Raw genomic sequence first — 14081 nt, forward strand, 5'->3', positions numbered from 1 at the left:
TTTTGCGTCTCAATTGAGCAAAACAGACGTGCTGCCAACACCGCAGACACTTGAGAAAATGTTATTGTCCAATTGCAATATTCCCATTTATTTTGGGCTCCTCATAAATTTTTATATTAAAATATCTTCAAATTAAAGTCTGAATTTTTGCAAAACCAGCAAAGATGTGCGGATTTCCATTTGTCTTGTCGTGTAAGTTATTTTTTTTTCTTTTTCTTTTTAACGACAATCCCATAAATAACCTCCGAGTGAACTTATAATTACCGGACTGCCAGACCGGATTATACAAATATCAATAATATAATTATTAATATTAATACTATTATTTATCGTTATTTAAAATGTGCATGAAACTACGTCTGCTACTACATTGATCATTCGCATGCAATCTAAATTTGCATTATTCAAACCTTTTCTAATTTCTTCGGTAAAAAATTAATTAAATTAAAATCGACTTAGTTAAAGGACAATTATTTATCTTTTGTTATTATAAATTTTAATAAACTATCCTTTTAGGCTTGTCGGATCTTCTGATATTTGATACTAAGAATTTGATGTTAGGCTTTCAATGGATGGTGATTTCAAATATCCATCAAAATTTAAAATTTTTATATATTTATAAATTTTATTTTTTTTAAACGATTACACTTGAAATCCAATCATATTATCATTTTAGATTTATTTTGACTTATCTGTAAGACTGTAACTACTAGTGTTAGCATGAAAATAAATAAAGAATGAAACATATAAATTAAACTCTTAACTCTATTCTTGCCTCCAAAATCAATAATTTGATTTTTCCCACCAATCCCAAATCCCAATCCAACAAATCCAAATGAAAAATGTTTTTCCCTGTCCCAAAACAAGAGGGTAGTTGTGTAATTATACAGATAATGGTATATTTAATCCTTTTGCTTAATTAGTTAATAATTAATTAATTAATTACGTTTCTTTCTTCCTTCAGTCAATTTTCATTTTGTGTGTTGCAGTCATTTTGAAGAAGAGAGAGAAGCACTTTCAAGCTCTTCAGCTATTTCTGCTTCTGCTTTTGTGGGTCCCACTTTTGCCATCCTTAGCTAAGCTGACCTCAAGCGTACAAACAACAAAAACCTCAAAAATTTGGGGGGAGAGGGAGAGAAAGGCAACAAGGAACTCAAAAACTCGAAATATTTGAAAACATAGAAAACACAGAACACTGGAACAGGACACAACTATAGAGGGACAAAATAGGCAAAAGTGTGGATAAAAATTCAAACTTTTTGGTGAGAGAGGTGTCCAAAGAGCAAAGTTTAAACGGGAGGGAAGGAATTTGAAAGCTGTGTAGATTCTGGAATCTGGGGTCATATTGGATGAGCTGAAGAAGATTATCAAGATCTTCTTTGGTGTTATCGAATGGTAAATTTTAGTAACTAAGATTAGCATATTGTTTTTTTAGCTGTTTTGGTATGTGTTTATGTTTGCATGTAGTTATTGTTGATGCTTGTGTTGAAAAGTCTCCGCATTTTTTTAAAAATCGAGTTCCGTTTTGCTTAGCTGCTGTTAGCTTTGTTGTGAGTTGTTTGAAGTTTGAGTCTTGGATTGTTTTAGTTTCTAGGAACCGGATTTGTGCTGCTATTTTTTTTTTTTTGTTCAAAATTTTTTCACTGAGAGAATGATGGAACATATTCTGTTAGTGATATCCAGTTTGCTTCTAAATTTATTGGTGGCTGTAATAGGAATTGAATGAAATAGAGACTAGAAAGATTGAAATGAAGGGTAATTAATGTTGTGCTGAGTGGTGCAGTTGGAATAGAAATTATATTAATTTGGTTGAACTTGTTTGACGCTATATTGGGCTTTAGTTCTGGAGGTTACTGGCAATATCAAAATTTCGTTTCCTTCCTGGAACTTGGAAGTGGCGGTACACCCTTTTGTCTGCTACTTTGAAACTCTGTTTTTGAATTTATGCCAGTGAAGTAAGATATGAATGTTACTAATTGCTCTTATCTAATTTAAATAAATGCAGAGTACATGTGTTATTGCTGTCATGATTAATTATGATCTAGTGTATCATTAATAATGAGACTGCTTGCTCGTCACAATTTTCATAATTGCAGAGTACACATGTACTTGCTTTAATTATTACTGTACAGATTATACTTGCTTATGATCTTGTCTATTTTGACTCTCAATTCCTTGCTTATAAGTTTCAGTACCTCTGAGTTTCTACTTTGCTTTTGATCTGAAATTTGAAAATTCTATGCCTTCTTGGGAATAGAAATTTTCAATGTTCAATTCCTCTTTTATGCCATACTCGACTTCATAAAAGAGTATGTTGCGGTTTAATTTTGCTTATGGAATATTCTGTTTCCAGGCGGCGCCAGATAATATAATTGTAGGTTCCCATGTATGGGTTGAAGATCCTGTTTTGGCGTGGATTAATGGAGAAGTTATGCGGATTAATGGTCAGGAGGTTCATGTTAATTGCACAAATGGAAAGAAAGTAAGTGCTTTGCATTAATTATGAGTTTGACTTATATTTGTACTCATAATTAACTACTTGTCTCAATTGAAATACCTGTGCCGAACATCCATGATGGATTAAAGACTTGAGATTATAAAAGTGTAATTTTAGTATTCTATTGAGGAATGCTACAAAGAACATAGACTATTTTGAGGTACAAATTCAAATATTTAGCCTTTAACTTGTGGGTCTGAAAGTGAGAATATTATGTCCTGGAAGAAAGTCCTGATATAAATATTAACTCTGTTTGAAAATTTTCATTTAAGGAAAGAAAGAAAGTGGTAAAAGGACAATTCAAGCAAGTTTTCTTTCTCAACTCTAGATATAACTTCTAAGAGTTGATATTTATAGCTCTTTTTTCCCCTCATAGTTTGTTGAAAATAAATTTATGAGAAATGAAAATTGATTTCTAATTTTTTTTCCTAAGAAAAACATAGAAATCTTACTGCTTTGTTAGCGCTGCTAGGGACAGTTTAAGGACAGGTTAAATATTGATTTCTAAATATTTTTCTTTAAACCATTGCGAATGATGATGTGGTTTTAGTTACCTGGATGGCTTTTGTGCAGGTTGTCACAAGCATATCCAAGGTGTTTCCAGAGGACACTGAAGCTCCTGCTGGAGGTGTGGATGATATGACAAAGCTTTCTTATTTGCATGAACCTGGAGTTCTACAGAACCTTGCTACTAGATATGAACTTAATGAAATCTATGTGAGCTATTTTGCTTTTGCATGTTACTTTTTATGTCATTCAAATATTTGGAAGCAACTTCTATTTATGTAAGGGCTTTCACATATTCATACGATGCTCATAATCACATTTTACCTTCTTAGACGTACACGGGCAATATCCTGATTGCGGTCAACCCGTTTCAAAGATTGCCTCATCTGTATGACACACATATGATGGAACAATATAAGGGAGCTGCATTTGGGGAGCTTAGTCCTCATGTTTTTGCTGTCGGAGATGCTGCATACAGGTGATTTCAGATCCATGTCTTGGATGCTACATTTTGCAATTGGAAATAAATACACTTGCATTATGTTATACTGGATTGTTTTCATTACTGATGCTCAATGGCATAAGAAAACAGGGCAATGATTAATGAAGGCAAAAGCAACTCTATTCTGGTTAGTGGAGAAAGTGGAGCAGGTAAAACTGAGACAACAAAGATGCTCATGAGATATCTTGCGTACTTGGGTGGGCGATCTGGAGTAGAAGGAAGAACAGTAGAACAACAAGTTCTGGAGGTTAGATGAATTTATTGTTGCATGTATTGAATTTCTAAAATCCAAAAGTTCCATTGTAAGATTAAGAGTCTTATGTCATATTTTGAGAAGAAAGGGATATATTATATTCCATATTGTTGTATTCTTTTTGTTGTTGAAAATAACAGTCGAACCCAGTTCTTGAAGCGTTTGGCAATGCTAAAACAGTGAGGAACAACAACTCAAGGTGTGCATTAGTTGTTCATTGAAGTACATCCTCAATCATTGCTCTATCGTGCTTGTTTTCATTTGTATCTTGGTTATCGAGTTTCTTACTGATCTGTCTTTATATTCTTCATGACACTACACCTTAGTCGTTTTGGTAAATTTGTTGAGATCCAATTTGACAAGAATGGGAGAATATCTGGAGCAGCTATTAGAACTTATCTCCTTGAACGGTCCCGTGTTTGCCAAATTTCTGATCCCGAGAGAAATTACCATTGCTTTTACCTTCTTTGTGCAGCACCACATGAGGTATTTTTTCTACTTGCTATTTCTGTTATGCTGTTAGTGGTTTTTTATTTAAATTAATGTAGTTTCAAAAATATTTAGTGGCTTTTTGTTTAAATGAATGTAGTTTCAAAGATATTTCTTCTACTGTTTTGCAGGATATTGCTAAATACAAATTGGGTAGCCCAAAGTCTTTTCATTATTTAAATCAATCAAATTGCTATGAGCTGGATGGTGTAAGTGATGCTCATGAGTATCTTGCTACCAGAAGGGCTATGGATATAGTTGGAATCAGTGATCAAGAGCAGGTATCTCTTTCTTAAGGTTCAAGATTGTACTTTTTGTTCAACTAAATTCTGATATTTTAATTTTTGTTTTTTCAGGAGGCAATTTTCAGGGTTGTAGCAGCAATTCTTCATCTCGGTAATATTGATTTTGCCAAGGGAAAGGAGATAGATTCTTCAGTCATTAAGGACGAAAAGTCTCGATTCCATCTTAATATGACTGCAGAACTTCTTAGGTTTTTTGCTTCTACTTTTATGGAATACTGATCTTGATATCTAAAACCGTGTTTGCTAATAAAGGCTATGTATAGGTGTGATGCTCAGAGCTTAGAAGATGCGCTAATTAAACGTGTAATGGTTACACCCGAGGAAGTTATTACAAGAACTCTTGACCCTGTTAATGCAGTTGCCAGCAGGGATGCATTAGCCAAAACGATATATTCTCGTTTATTTGACTGGTAATGAGCTCAGTAAATTATATTTTTTTCCCTTTTTTTCCAATTACATGGATTGAAAAGTGTTTCGCTTAATTTTATAATGTTATTTATATTACTGTGTACAGGATTGTGGAAAAGATTAACATTTCAATTGGACAAGATCCAGATTCAAAGTCAATAATTGGAGTTCTTGATATTTATGGGTTTGAAAGTTTTCAGTGCAATAGGTAAGCCACCATTATTTTGACATGCTTATTGTACACTTGGAGGAAGAAATTTTTGTTTCTTTGGGTGTATAATGGCATGAAGAGAGAGGGAGAAGGAAGATGCTTGGCAGTGAGATAGAGAATAACAAGGGGAAAATTCTTTTTAAAAAGAAAAGAAATGATCGATTGGTTTTGTGCTTTTTTGACAGCTTTGAGCAATTCTGCATCAACTTCACTAATGAAAAGTTGCAACAGCATTTCAATCAGGTTCTTTATTTAGTCTTTTAATCAGTGCAAGAGGCTAGTTGTTTGAGATTCATAAGACTGATTTTTGTATTTGTGATCATATGTTTGCAGCATGTGTTTAAAATGGAGCAGGAAGAATATACTAGAGAAGAGATAAACTGGAGCTACATAGAATTTATTGATAACCAAGATGTCTTGGATCTAATTGAAAAGGTTTTAATTTTCCGTGTACTGCCTTTTAACTTAGGATTTGGTGTTTCCTTTCGTTTTTGGCTGCCTTCAAGGACTTTATACATCTGCTGTTTTACACTTATGTTCTGGTTTCATAAACCATCAGATTTTTATGTCATTATCATTGGAGATCTGATGTGATCAATTGTGTTGCATATTTTTGACAGAAACCGGGAGGAATAATTGCACTCTTAGATGAAGCCTGGTATGCTGCTTTGGTTATTTTTCTTCTCTTTGTTTTCAGTTATGGAGATTGGAGGCTATTCCTTTCTTAAACTGGTGAAGTTATTTTCCTGGTTGTTTAATGCAGCATGTTTCCAAAGTCTACACATGAAACATTTTCACAGAAGTTGTACCAGACATTTGCAAAAAAATATCGTTTTTCAAAACCAAAGCTCTCCCGTACTGATTTTACTATATTACACTATGCAGGGGAGGTAAGGATATCACATGATTGATACATAAGCCTTTGTTTCAGTTAAGCCGGGATAGTTCATTGCATTGTCATTAGCTTCTGATATCTTTCCATACGTTGAAGGTGACTTATCAAGCCAACCACTTTCTGGACAAAAACAAGGATTATGTGGTGGCTGAACACCAAGCTTTGTTGACTGCTGCCAAATGCTCCTTTGTGGCCGGTCTGTTTCCTCCACTACCAGAGGAATCATCAAAATCATCTAAATTTTCCTCCATTGGTTCTCGTTTTAAGGTAAACTGTGTTTATTCTCCTTTTTAAATTCCCTTGGTTTGATCAATGTATTATGCACTGGCATGGAATTCAATTAGCAACTTGTTTTGCTGGGGTTCAATATTTGAGCCTCCCTGTTACTAGTCCAAACCTTCAAATGACAGGCTTGCTCGTATATTGCTCATGGCATGGTTTTTTTTTTTTCAGTTCACCTTGTTGGTTGTCAAATGTCCATTTGCTTATTGATAATTTGATTAATCACCTTTATCTACATTTCAGTTACAACTTCAATCTCTGATGGAGACCTTGAATGCAACAGCACCTCACTACATCAGATGTGTGAAGCCAAATAATGTCCTAAAGCCTTCTATTTTTGAAAATTTCAATGTTATCCAACAGTTACGCTGTGGTGTAAGTTCATATGCTTCATAATCATCCATCAAGTCTTCAATAAAGGCTTAGATTGCTTGTTTATTTATTTAATTATTTATTTTTTGGCCCAAGTAACTAGTTTTCTCTTGCACCTTCAGGGTGTTCTTGAGGCAATTAGGATCAGCTGTGCGGGTTATCCAACTAGACGTACCTTTTATGAATTTGTTAATCGTTTTGGTATACTTGCTCCTGAAGTTTTGGAAGGAAAGTAAGTCCTGTTACCATTCGTTCGTAATATCTGCTGATTTCTATGTTAGTAGTTGTTAAAGAAATTGTGTGATGTCCATTGTTGAAATTGTTTGATATCACATAGAAGTTCATGCACTTGCCCTCTTCTTCACAGCTACGATGATCAGGTTGCCTGTCAAATGATTCTTGATAAAAAGGGACTGAAAGGATATCAGGTGATCTGCATTTCCTTTATTCTCTTCATCATTCCTCGTTCTGCAACTTAATTGGTTTCACTTAATATTTCTGTTCAATAGTGGGTGTTACTTTTTTATTTTTTTAATACAATATCTCTTATTGTGTTTCTAGATTTCTCTCTTCATGTATTCACCGTGGAAACTTCTTTCTCTTTTTCACGTGTATACTCATATGTGACAAAGTTTGTTGTTGATGCATGCATGTGTGGCAGATAGGTAAGACAAAGGTTTTCCTGAGAGCTGGTCAGATGGCTGAGTTGGATGCTAGAAGGGCTGAGGTACTGGGAAATGCAGCCCGAAAAATTCAACGGCAGACCCGCACTTACATTGCTCGTAAAGAGTTTATTTTATTACGAAATGCAGCTGTCATATTGCAATCTTTTCTGCGAGGTATATTCTTTTGGATTCTGTTAAATATACCTGCTTCAATTTGGTATTGGGTTCCAACTACCTATCTAAACTTATTATTGTACATGTGCTTTATCCGTGTCAATTGAATTTGTTATTTCCCAAATGAGTTGAAGCTGCACAAATCTTATTTTTGTACTTCAAGTTCCCTAACACAAGAATTTGTCGATGTTGCTGACTAACAACAGTGTACTTCCTTGGTGATATGATAAGTCCATTGACTGCATGGTGGTCATAAAGAGTTTGATGTGCAACATTTTCATCTTTTGCAGGTGAAATGGCTCGCAAACTGTATGAACAGTTGAGACGAGAAGCTGCAGCTCTGAAGATCCAGACGAATTTCCGGGCATACGTAGCCCAGAGATCCTATTTAACAGTTAGGTCATCTGCCATGATATTGCAGACTGGCTTAAGAGCAATGGTTGCACGAAATGAATTTAGGTTAAGGAAGCGAACCAAAGCTGCCATCATCGCCCAGGTAACATCATTGTTCTGTTACTTGAGTATTTGTTCTTTATTTATGTTAGAGTGCAGGGGAAGCGTAATGTACAACTCATCTTACAGATTGCATTTTACAATTGAGGCTTCTGTTTCTCAAATAAGATTTAAGTCTTCATTTCTAGTTGTTACAGAACAATTACTAAATCCTTAATTTTTATCTACCTTTCATTTGCAGGCTCAATGGCGCTGCCACCAAGCCTATTCTTATTATAAGAAACTTCAAAGGGCAATTATAGTTTCCCAGTGTGGCTGGAGGTGCAGAGTTGCAAGAAGAGAGCTCAGAAAGCTTAAAATGGTTGGATTTTAATGCTTATTAATTTTGCATTTATTTGTTTTAAAGTAAGAGCAAGTGCTTACTTTTCATTTACTTAGGCTGCAAGAGAAACAGGAGCTCTTCAGGAAGCAAAGAATAAGCTTGAAAAGCGTGTGGAGGAACTTACATGGCGTTTGCAAATTGAAAAACGATTACGGGTAGTGTAATTGCATCTTAAACTCCCAAAGTCTATATTCTTTGCATCATGCTCATGGGGCTGTATTTTAACTTCATTTTAATTTATTCTGAAACCCAGACTGATCTTGAGGAGGCAAAGTCCCAAGAAATTGCTAAGTTGCAGGAAGCATTGCATGCAATGCAATTAAGAGTGGACGATGCTAACTCTCTGGTTATCAAAGAACGAGAGGCGGCTCAAAAAGCCATTAAGGAAGCTCCTCCAGTCATTAAAGAAACTCCTGTCATAATTCAAGATACTGAAAAGATTAATTCTTTAACAGCTGAAGTTGAAAACTTGAAGGTGAGCCTACTAAGTTGTACGATGATGAAACAGCAATTTGGTTCTGCCTTAATGCTCTGTTGTCATGAGGCATCAATGAGAACCATAGCTCACATAAACTGCAGGAGAATCATTCCGAGGTCCACTAATAACGGATAATATAGGCCTGCTCATACTAATTTTTTTCTTTTTCCATAAACTGATGCTTTTTAAAAACAATGCAAGTACATTATATGAGTATTGTTACCACAGGTACTGAATTCACCTCTTGGCACAGAGATCACATTTAAGTACTAGTGATTTGGCTCTACAGATGTTATTAAAGTTTCAAAAACCTAGATTTACACTTGCGCATAAGGGTTTTAAGTAAGGAAAATTTATTCACACAGAAGTAACATGTGAAATAAGCTGGAGTGGGTTTAGCTGGCTTAAGGGAATCTTGTTGCAGATGCAGCTGGGAGTGTAGTAAATAACCTTGAATATCTTTTACGTGTACAGGGTTTGTTGCAATCACAAACACAAACTGCAGATGAGGCAAAACAAGCCTTTACAGTTTCTGAGGCTAAAAATGGGGAACTGACCAAGAAGCTCAAAGATGCAGAGAAAAGAGTTGATGAGCTTCAGGATTCTGTTCAGAGGTTTGACATAAATTTCATATCTCCTTAAGCTAGTACCACATTACATTTACAGTAGTCATCTCGATTGTCTCCACACCTCTCTTATTGTCATCTTTGTGTCGATGTTTTGTGTTTGAATAGCAAGTTTCACATGTCAAACCTGGGCTTTGCTGGTGAAAAATGTCAAATCTGGTGTTAATTGTTTTCTTTATCTGTCTCAGGCTAGCAGAGAAGGTTTCTAATTTGGAATCAGAGAATCAGGTGCTCCGCCAACAAGCGCTTGCTATTTCACCTACTGCTAAAGCTTTAGCTGCACGGCCAAAAACCACAATTATTCAGGTATAAAATTTATTTTCTGCTGGTCATTGGATTTGCACAAGACTGTTAATGAAAATAAATGCTGAGGTTTCTCTTTGCATTCCAGAGGACTCCAGTGAATGGAAATATTCTAAATGGAGAAATGAAGAAAGTGCATGTAAGAGCTACATGTTGCCACTGGTAATTTGCTACTTCCAAATGATAAAATACTGAATCTTCTACCTATATTTTCTGGATGTATTAGGATTCTGTACTCACTGTACCCGGTGTACGGGATGTTGAACCCGAGCACAGGCCCCAGAAAACTCTTAATGAGAAGCAGCAGGTGTGCACTTGTTTATTAATGTGTATATTTTCTTTGCTAGTTTATGCTTCCAAGATGTGTTTTCTTTTGTCTTAAATCCCGATATTCTTCCCCGGCGCAGGAGAACCAGGACCTTCTAATTAAATGTATTTCACAAGATCTAGGATTCTCTGGAGGAAAACCTGTTGCTGCTTGTCTAATATACAAATGCCTTCTTCATTGGAGGTCATTTGAGGTTGAAAGGACAAGTATTTTTGACCGTATTATTCAAACAATAAGTGGAGCAATAGAGGTAACCTCTAAAATGAACTCTGTTTTGCTAAATTTAATTCTTTTCTTTGGAAAATGAAGTGGACGATACTGTTTTAAATTTATTGTGAATTTGTATGCCATATATTGATGTTCAAAGTTATTTCCTACCCAAGGTCCATGACAACAATGACAGATTGTCCTATTGGTTATCGAATGCCTCGACGCTGCTGTTGCTACTTCAGCGTACACTGAAAGCAAGTGGGGCAGCAAGCTTAACTCCACAACGACGCAGATCAACTTCAAGTTCTTTGCTCGGAAGAATGTCTCAAGTAAGAGATTTATTTTATTTTATTTTTCAGTTTGAGGTTGCTCTGTTGTTGCATGTAGTGTGGCTCGGCAATTCATTGTATTCTCTTATTTTGCATATTTATTTATTTCTGATTAAAATTTCAGGGTCTTCGAGCTTCTCCGCAGAGTGCTGGGATCCCGTTCCTTAATAGTCGGATACTTAGTGGACTAGATGACTTGCGACAAGTTGAAGCGAAGTATCCGGCTCTGCTTTTTAAACAGCAACTCACCGCCTTCCTCGAGAAGATATATGGAATGATTAGAGATAATTTGAAAAAAGAAATCTCCCCATTGCTTGGATTGTGTATCCAGGTATCTGATATGCCTTTGTCCTATATTGATGATCAGAAATTAATTCTGTGTTGCTGGATAAGAGCAATTTCCCATTTGATTCAATTGTGCACATGCGCTTCTTTCCTCTCATCTGGGAACCTAATGCAATGCACCCTGTATTCTTGGGTCATACATTACAATGCAGGCGCCTCGGACGTCGCGGGCTAGTTTAATAAAGGGGCGTTCTCAAGCCAATGCTGTAGCTCAGCAAGCTCTGATTGCTCATTGGCAAAGCATTGTGAAAAGCTTAAATAACTACTTGAAGATAATGAGAGCCAACTATGTGAGTATAAGGGTCAACAACAGTGCCACTGTGATTATTATTATTATTATTGTTGTTATTATTATTATATTTTCACTTTCCTCTTTATTATATTAGTCTATTATCATTCTCTTCTACTTATGATTGTGCAGGTTCCTTCATTCTTAATTCGCAAGGTTTTCACACAGATATTCTCATTTATCAACGTTCAATTGTTTAATAGGTAAATGCATGGAAAATCCAGTATCTCAATCGTTTTTGCCTTGATACAATATTATAGAATATTGAATCCCTTTGAAATTTTGATCTGCAGTCTTCTTTTGCGACGTGAATGTTGCTCATTTAGCAATGGAGAGTTTGTGAAAGCTGGGCTGGCAGAACTGGAACAGTGGTGCCATGATTCAACTGAGGAGGTAATGTTAGTTAATCTTTTGTAATCTTTGTTTGTTTTTGTCCATCTCATACTGACACCTGTGACCCCTTCAGTTTGCAGGTTCAGCCTGGGATGAATTGAGGCATATTAGACAAGCAGTTGGTTTTCTGGTTTGTTTCTAAGCTTGCTTTTTCACTTCGGTGTTCTTATTTTCCCTGATGCTGCTTATGAACCTCTGTTCCTTAAATTTTTGTGACTGATCAGGTCATTCATCAGAAGCCGAAGAAGACCTTGAAAGAAATAACAAATGATCTTTGCCCGGTGAGTAACTTCACTAGCTTGAATACGTATTCGATCCCACTGCAACATCTCATACCCCAAACCTCTCCTTTATCTGTATGTCTGTATCTACTTACGCTCTTTCAATTATTCTGTTTTCAGGTTCTTAGCATACAACAATTGTACAGGATCAGTACAATGTACTGGGATGACAAATATGGTACACACAGTGTATCTTCAGAGGTAAGTTGTAAATTACTGATTATCAGTTGTGCAATCTTCATTTCCGTTTCAAGGTTGTTGCTAACATTAAACAGATTGAAAACCATATTTCTTATCGTGGTTTACCTTCTATGTGTGAATATGAGATAACACTTTTACTCCACAGCTCCCTTCATTATAACTCTTCTACTTTTCCGTTTGTTTTAAACCAACTTTTCCCATAATGTGTCAAACAACGATCATCTTTTCTTTACCAAATTTTAATTTTGGATTTGTTTTCTTGTTCACCACCAGATTTATCTATAATAATTTCAATAAATCTTTAACTGCAGGTAATCTCAAGTATGAGAGTGATGATGATGGATGAGTCAAACAATGCTGTCAGCAGTTCGTTTTTATTGGATGACGACTCAAGGTAATGGTTTCCAACAATTACATACGTTAATATGAATTCTGGATTTCATGCATTTCCATGGCTGTAGACCAAGAATGTGCTTTTCTTTTCCCCCATATGCAGCATTCCATTCACGGTGGATGATATTTCCAAGTCAATACAGCAAATAGAGATAGCTGATATCGATCCTCCACCCTTGATCCGTGAGAACTCAGGCTTTACATTCTTATTACAACGATCAGAATGATAACAAGCAATTATATTTCCTTGCCAGCACTCTTGTCAACTTTCCTGTTGCTGATTTTCTGAACCTGGAAGATGAAGTGCTGCAAAACCTGTGCATATACATATAGCTTTCTACATTTCATTTTGTAATATATTATTAGTTTCTCATGATCAAACACCAGGTTGGTTCATTCTTTTTGCATTTCATATTTGAGAGCTGTGCTTCTGGTTCTTTTTTGGCCATTTCGATTCTCCTATTATATGTTATCAGTAATTGATTGTAATTTGTAACAGTGGCCACATTTTATAGGCCTAATACAAACTGTATTAAAGTCTGTATAATTTGGTGTTACCACAAGCGGCTTTTAAGTATCTTCAAGTATTCTGTGTTCTTTCAATTGCTAAAATATTGATGACTTATCCCATATATTGTCAACATTGATAGTCAACAATCAAAAGGTAATGGAGATGAATATGTTAGGAAGAGAAAAAACAATCCAAAAGAGAAGATGACTTTAGATGGCATCTAATTTTAATAAGATTTCTTTTATGGACGATTTGGGGCTGTTTTAAGGTTACAATAACAGTTTCCGCACCTCCTTCCCGATTCCTATGGGCCGGGGACCAATATGATATGTTTTCAGGTACTAAGGATCGTTGTCTGATTTTTAACTGACTTGCTTTGCGATACTTTTTTCTTGTCGAGGAGCTCCATGATATTTTCTTAAATACTTATGTCTGGGCCCTAATTTTTTTATGTTTAGTGAAACAAGTTATGGTTGGTAAATCTATTTGTACTTGTTAGGCCGTCGATTTTTATTCCTTTTAAATTTTCATACAAATTATAACCAATACAAATAGGTATATTCATTTGAAGTCTCAGGTGGTGTTTATTTCTTGGATTAGGGTATCAAAATTGAAAATTAAAATTATTGACGGCGATTAATTTATAAAATAAAGGTGGGAATCAGAATTGTAGATCTAACCTAAATTTGAAAATGGAGAATGAGAAATTAATCGAATCAATCTCTCATTCCCTAAATTTTTTATTTTGTTCCCATTACATTTTTATTATTTTCAAATTCCCCTCAATCACCTCCGGTCATTTTTGCATTTTGGTTCCTACGGAATTTATGAAATATCCAAAAGTTTGTATAATTTACAAGTAGGTCCTTTATTATTTAATAATAATAATAATAATGAAATTAATTATAATAAATTATTATTAGTAAACTTTATTAATTTATTAATTTAATTGTTATTATTACTGCCATTAATCACATTAATATTATTTTAAATTTATTA

General features: G+C 35.1%; 1 protein-coding gene across 2 annotated transcripts; it reads left to right on the top strand.

Annotated features, from left to right (window-relative positions):
- Window positions 1-963: 963 nt before the first annotated feature.
- LOC102614192 (myosin-17-like) lies at window positions 964-13148 on the top strand. 2 transcript variants are annotated; one of them, XM_015532072.3, is made up of 39 exons: window positions 964-1395; window positions 2354-2482; window positions 3071-3214; window positions 3337-3482; window positions 3597-3753; window positions 3900-3958; window positions 4086-4245; window positions 4380-4529; window positions 4605-4741; window positions 4817-4963; window positions 5068-5169; window positions 5358-5415; window positions 5506-5607; window positions 5793-5830; window positions 5936-6062; window positions 6164-6334; window positions 6593-6724; window positions 6844-6953; window positions 7089-7149; window positions 7383-7560; window positions 7851-8056; window positions 8255-8374; window positions 8452-8550; window positions 8649-8870; window positions 9348-9487; window positions 9688-9805; window positions 9891-9941; window positions 10029-10109; window positions 10210-10380; window positions 10514-10669; window positions 10794-11000; window positions 11167-11304; window positions 11436-11506; window positions 11597-11696; window positions 11770-11826; window positions 11921-11977; window positions 12098-12178; window positions 12490-12572; window positions 12675-13148. In XM_015532072.3, the coding sequence occupies exons 1-39, from the start codon at window positions 1393-1395 to the stop codon at window positions 12796-12798; spliced, it is 4593 nt and encodes a 1530-aa protein (XP_015387558.2). In that variant the 5' UTR covers window positions 964-1392; the 3' UTR covers window positions 12799-13148. The 2 variants fall into 2 exon arrangements, with proteins under 2 accessions (XP_015387558.2, XP_052287517.1); XM_052431557.1 differs by lacking the exon at window positions 964-1395 and having other exon boundaries at window positions 3048-3214.
- The last annotated feature ends 933 nt before the right edge of the window (window positions 13149-14081 follow it).

The sequence above is a fragment of the Citrus sinensis genome, chromosome 7 (genome assembly GCF_022201045.2).
Source record: "Citrus sinensis cultivar Valencia sweet orange chromosome 7, DVS_A1.0, whole genome shotgun sequence".
NCBI lineage: Eukaryota > Viridiplantae > Streptophyta > Magnoliopsida > Sapindales > Rutaceae > Citrus > Citrus sinensis.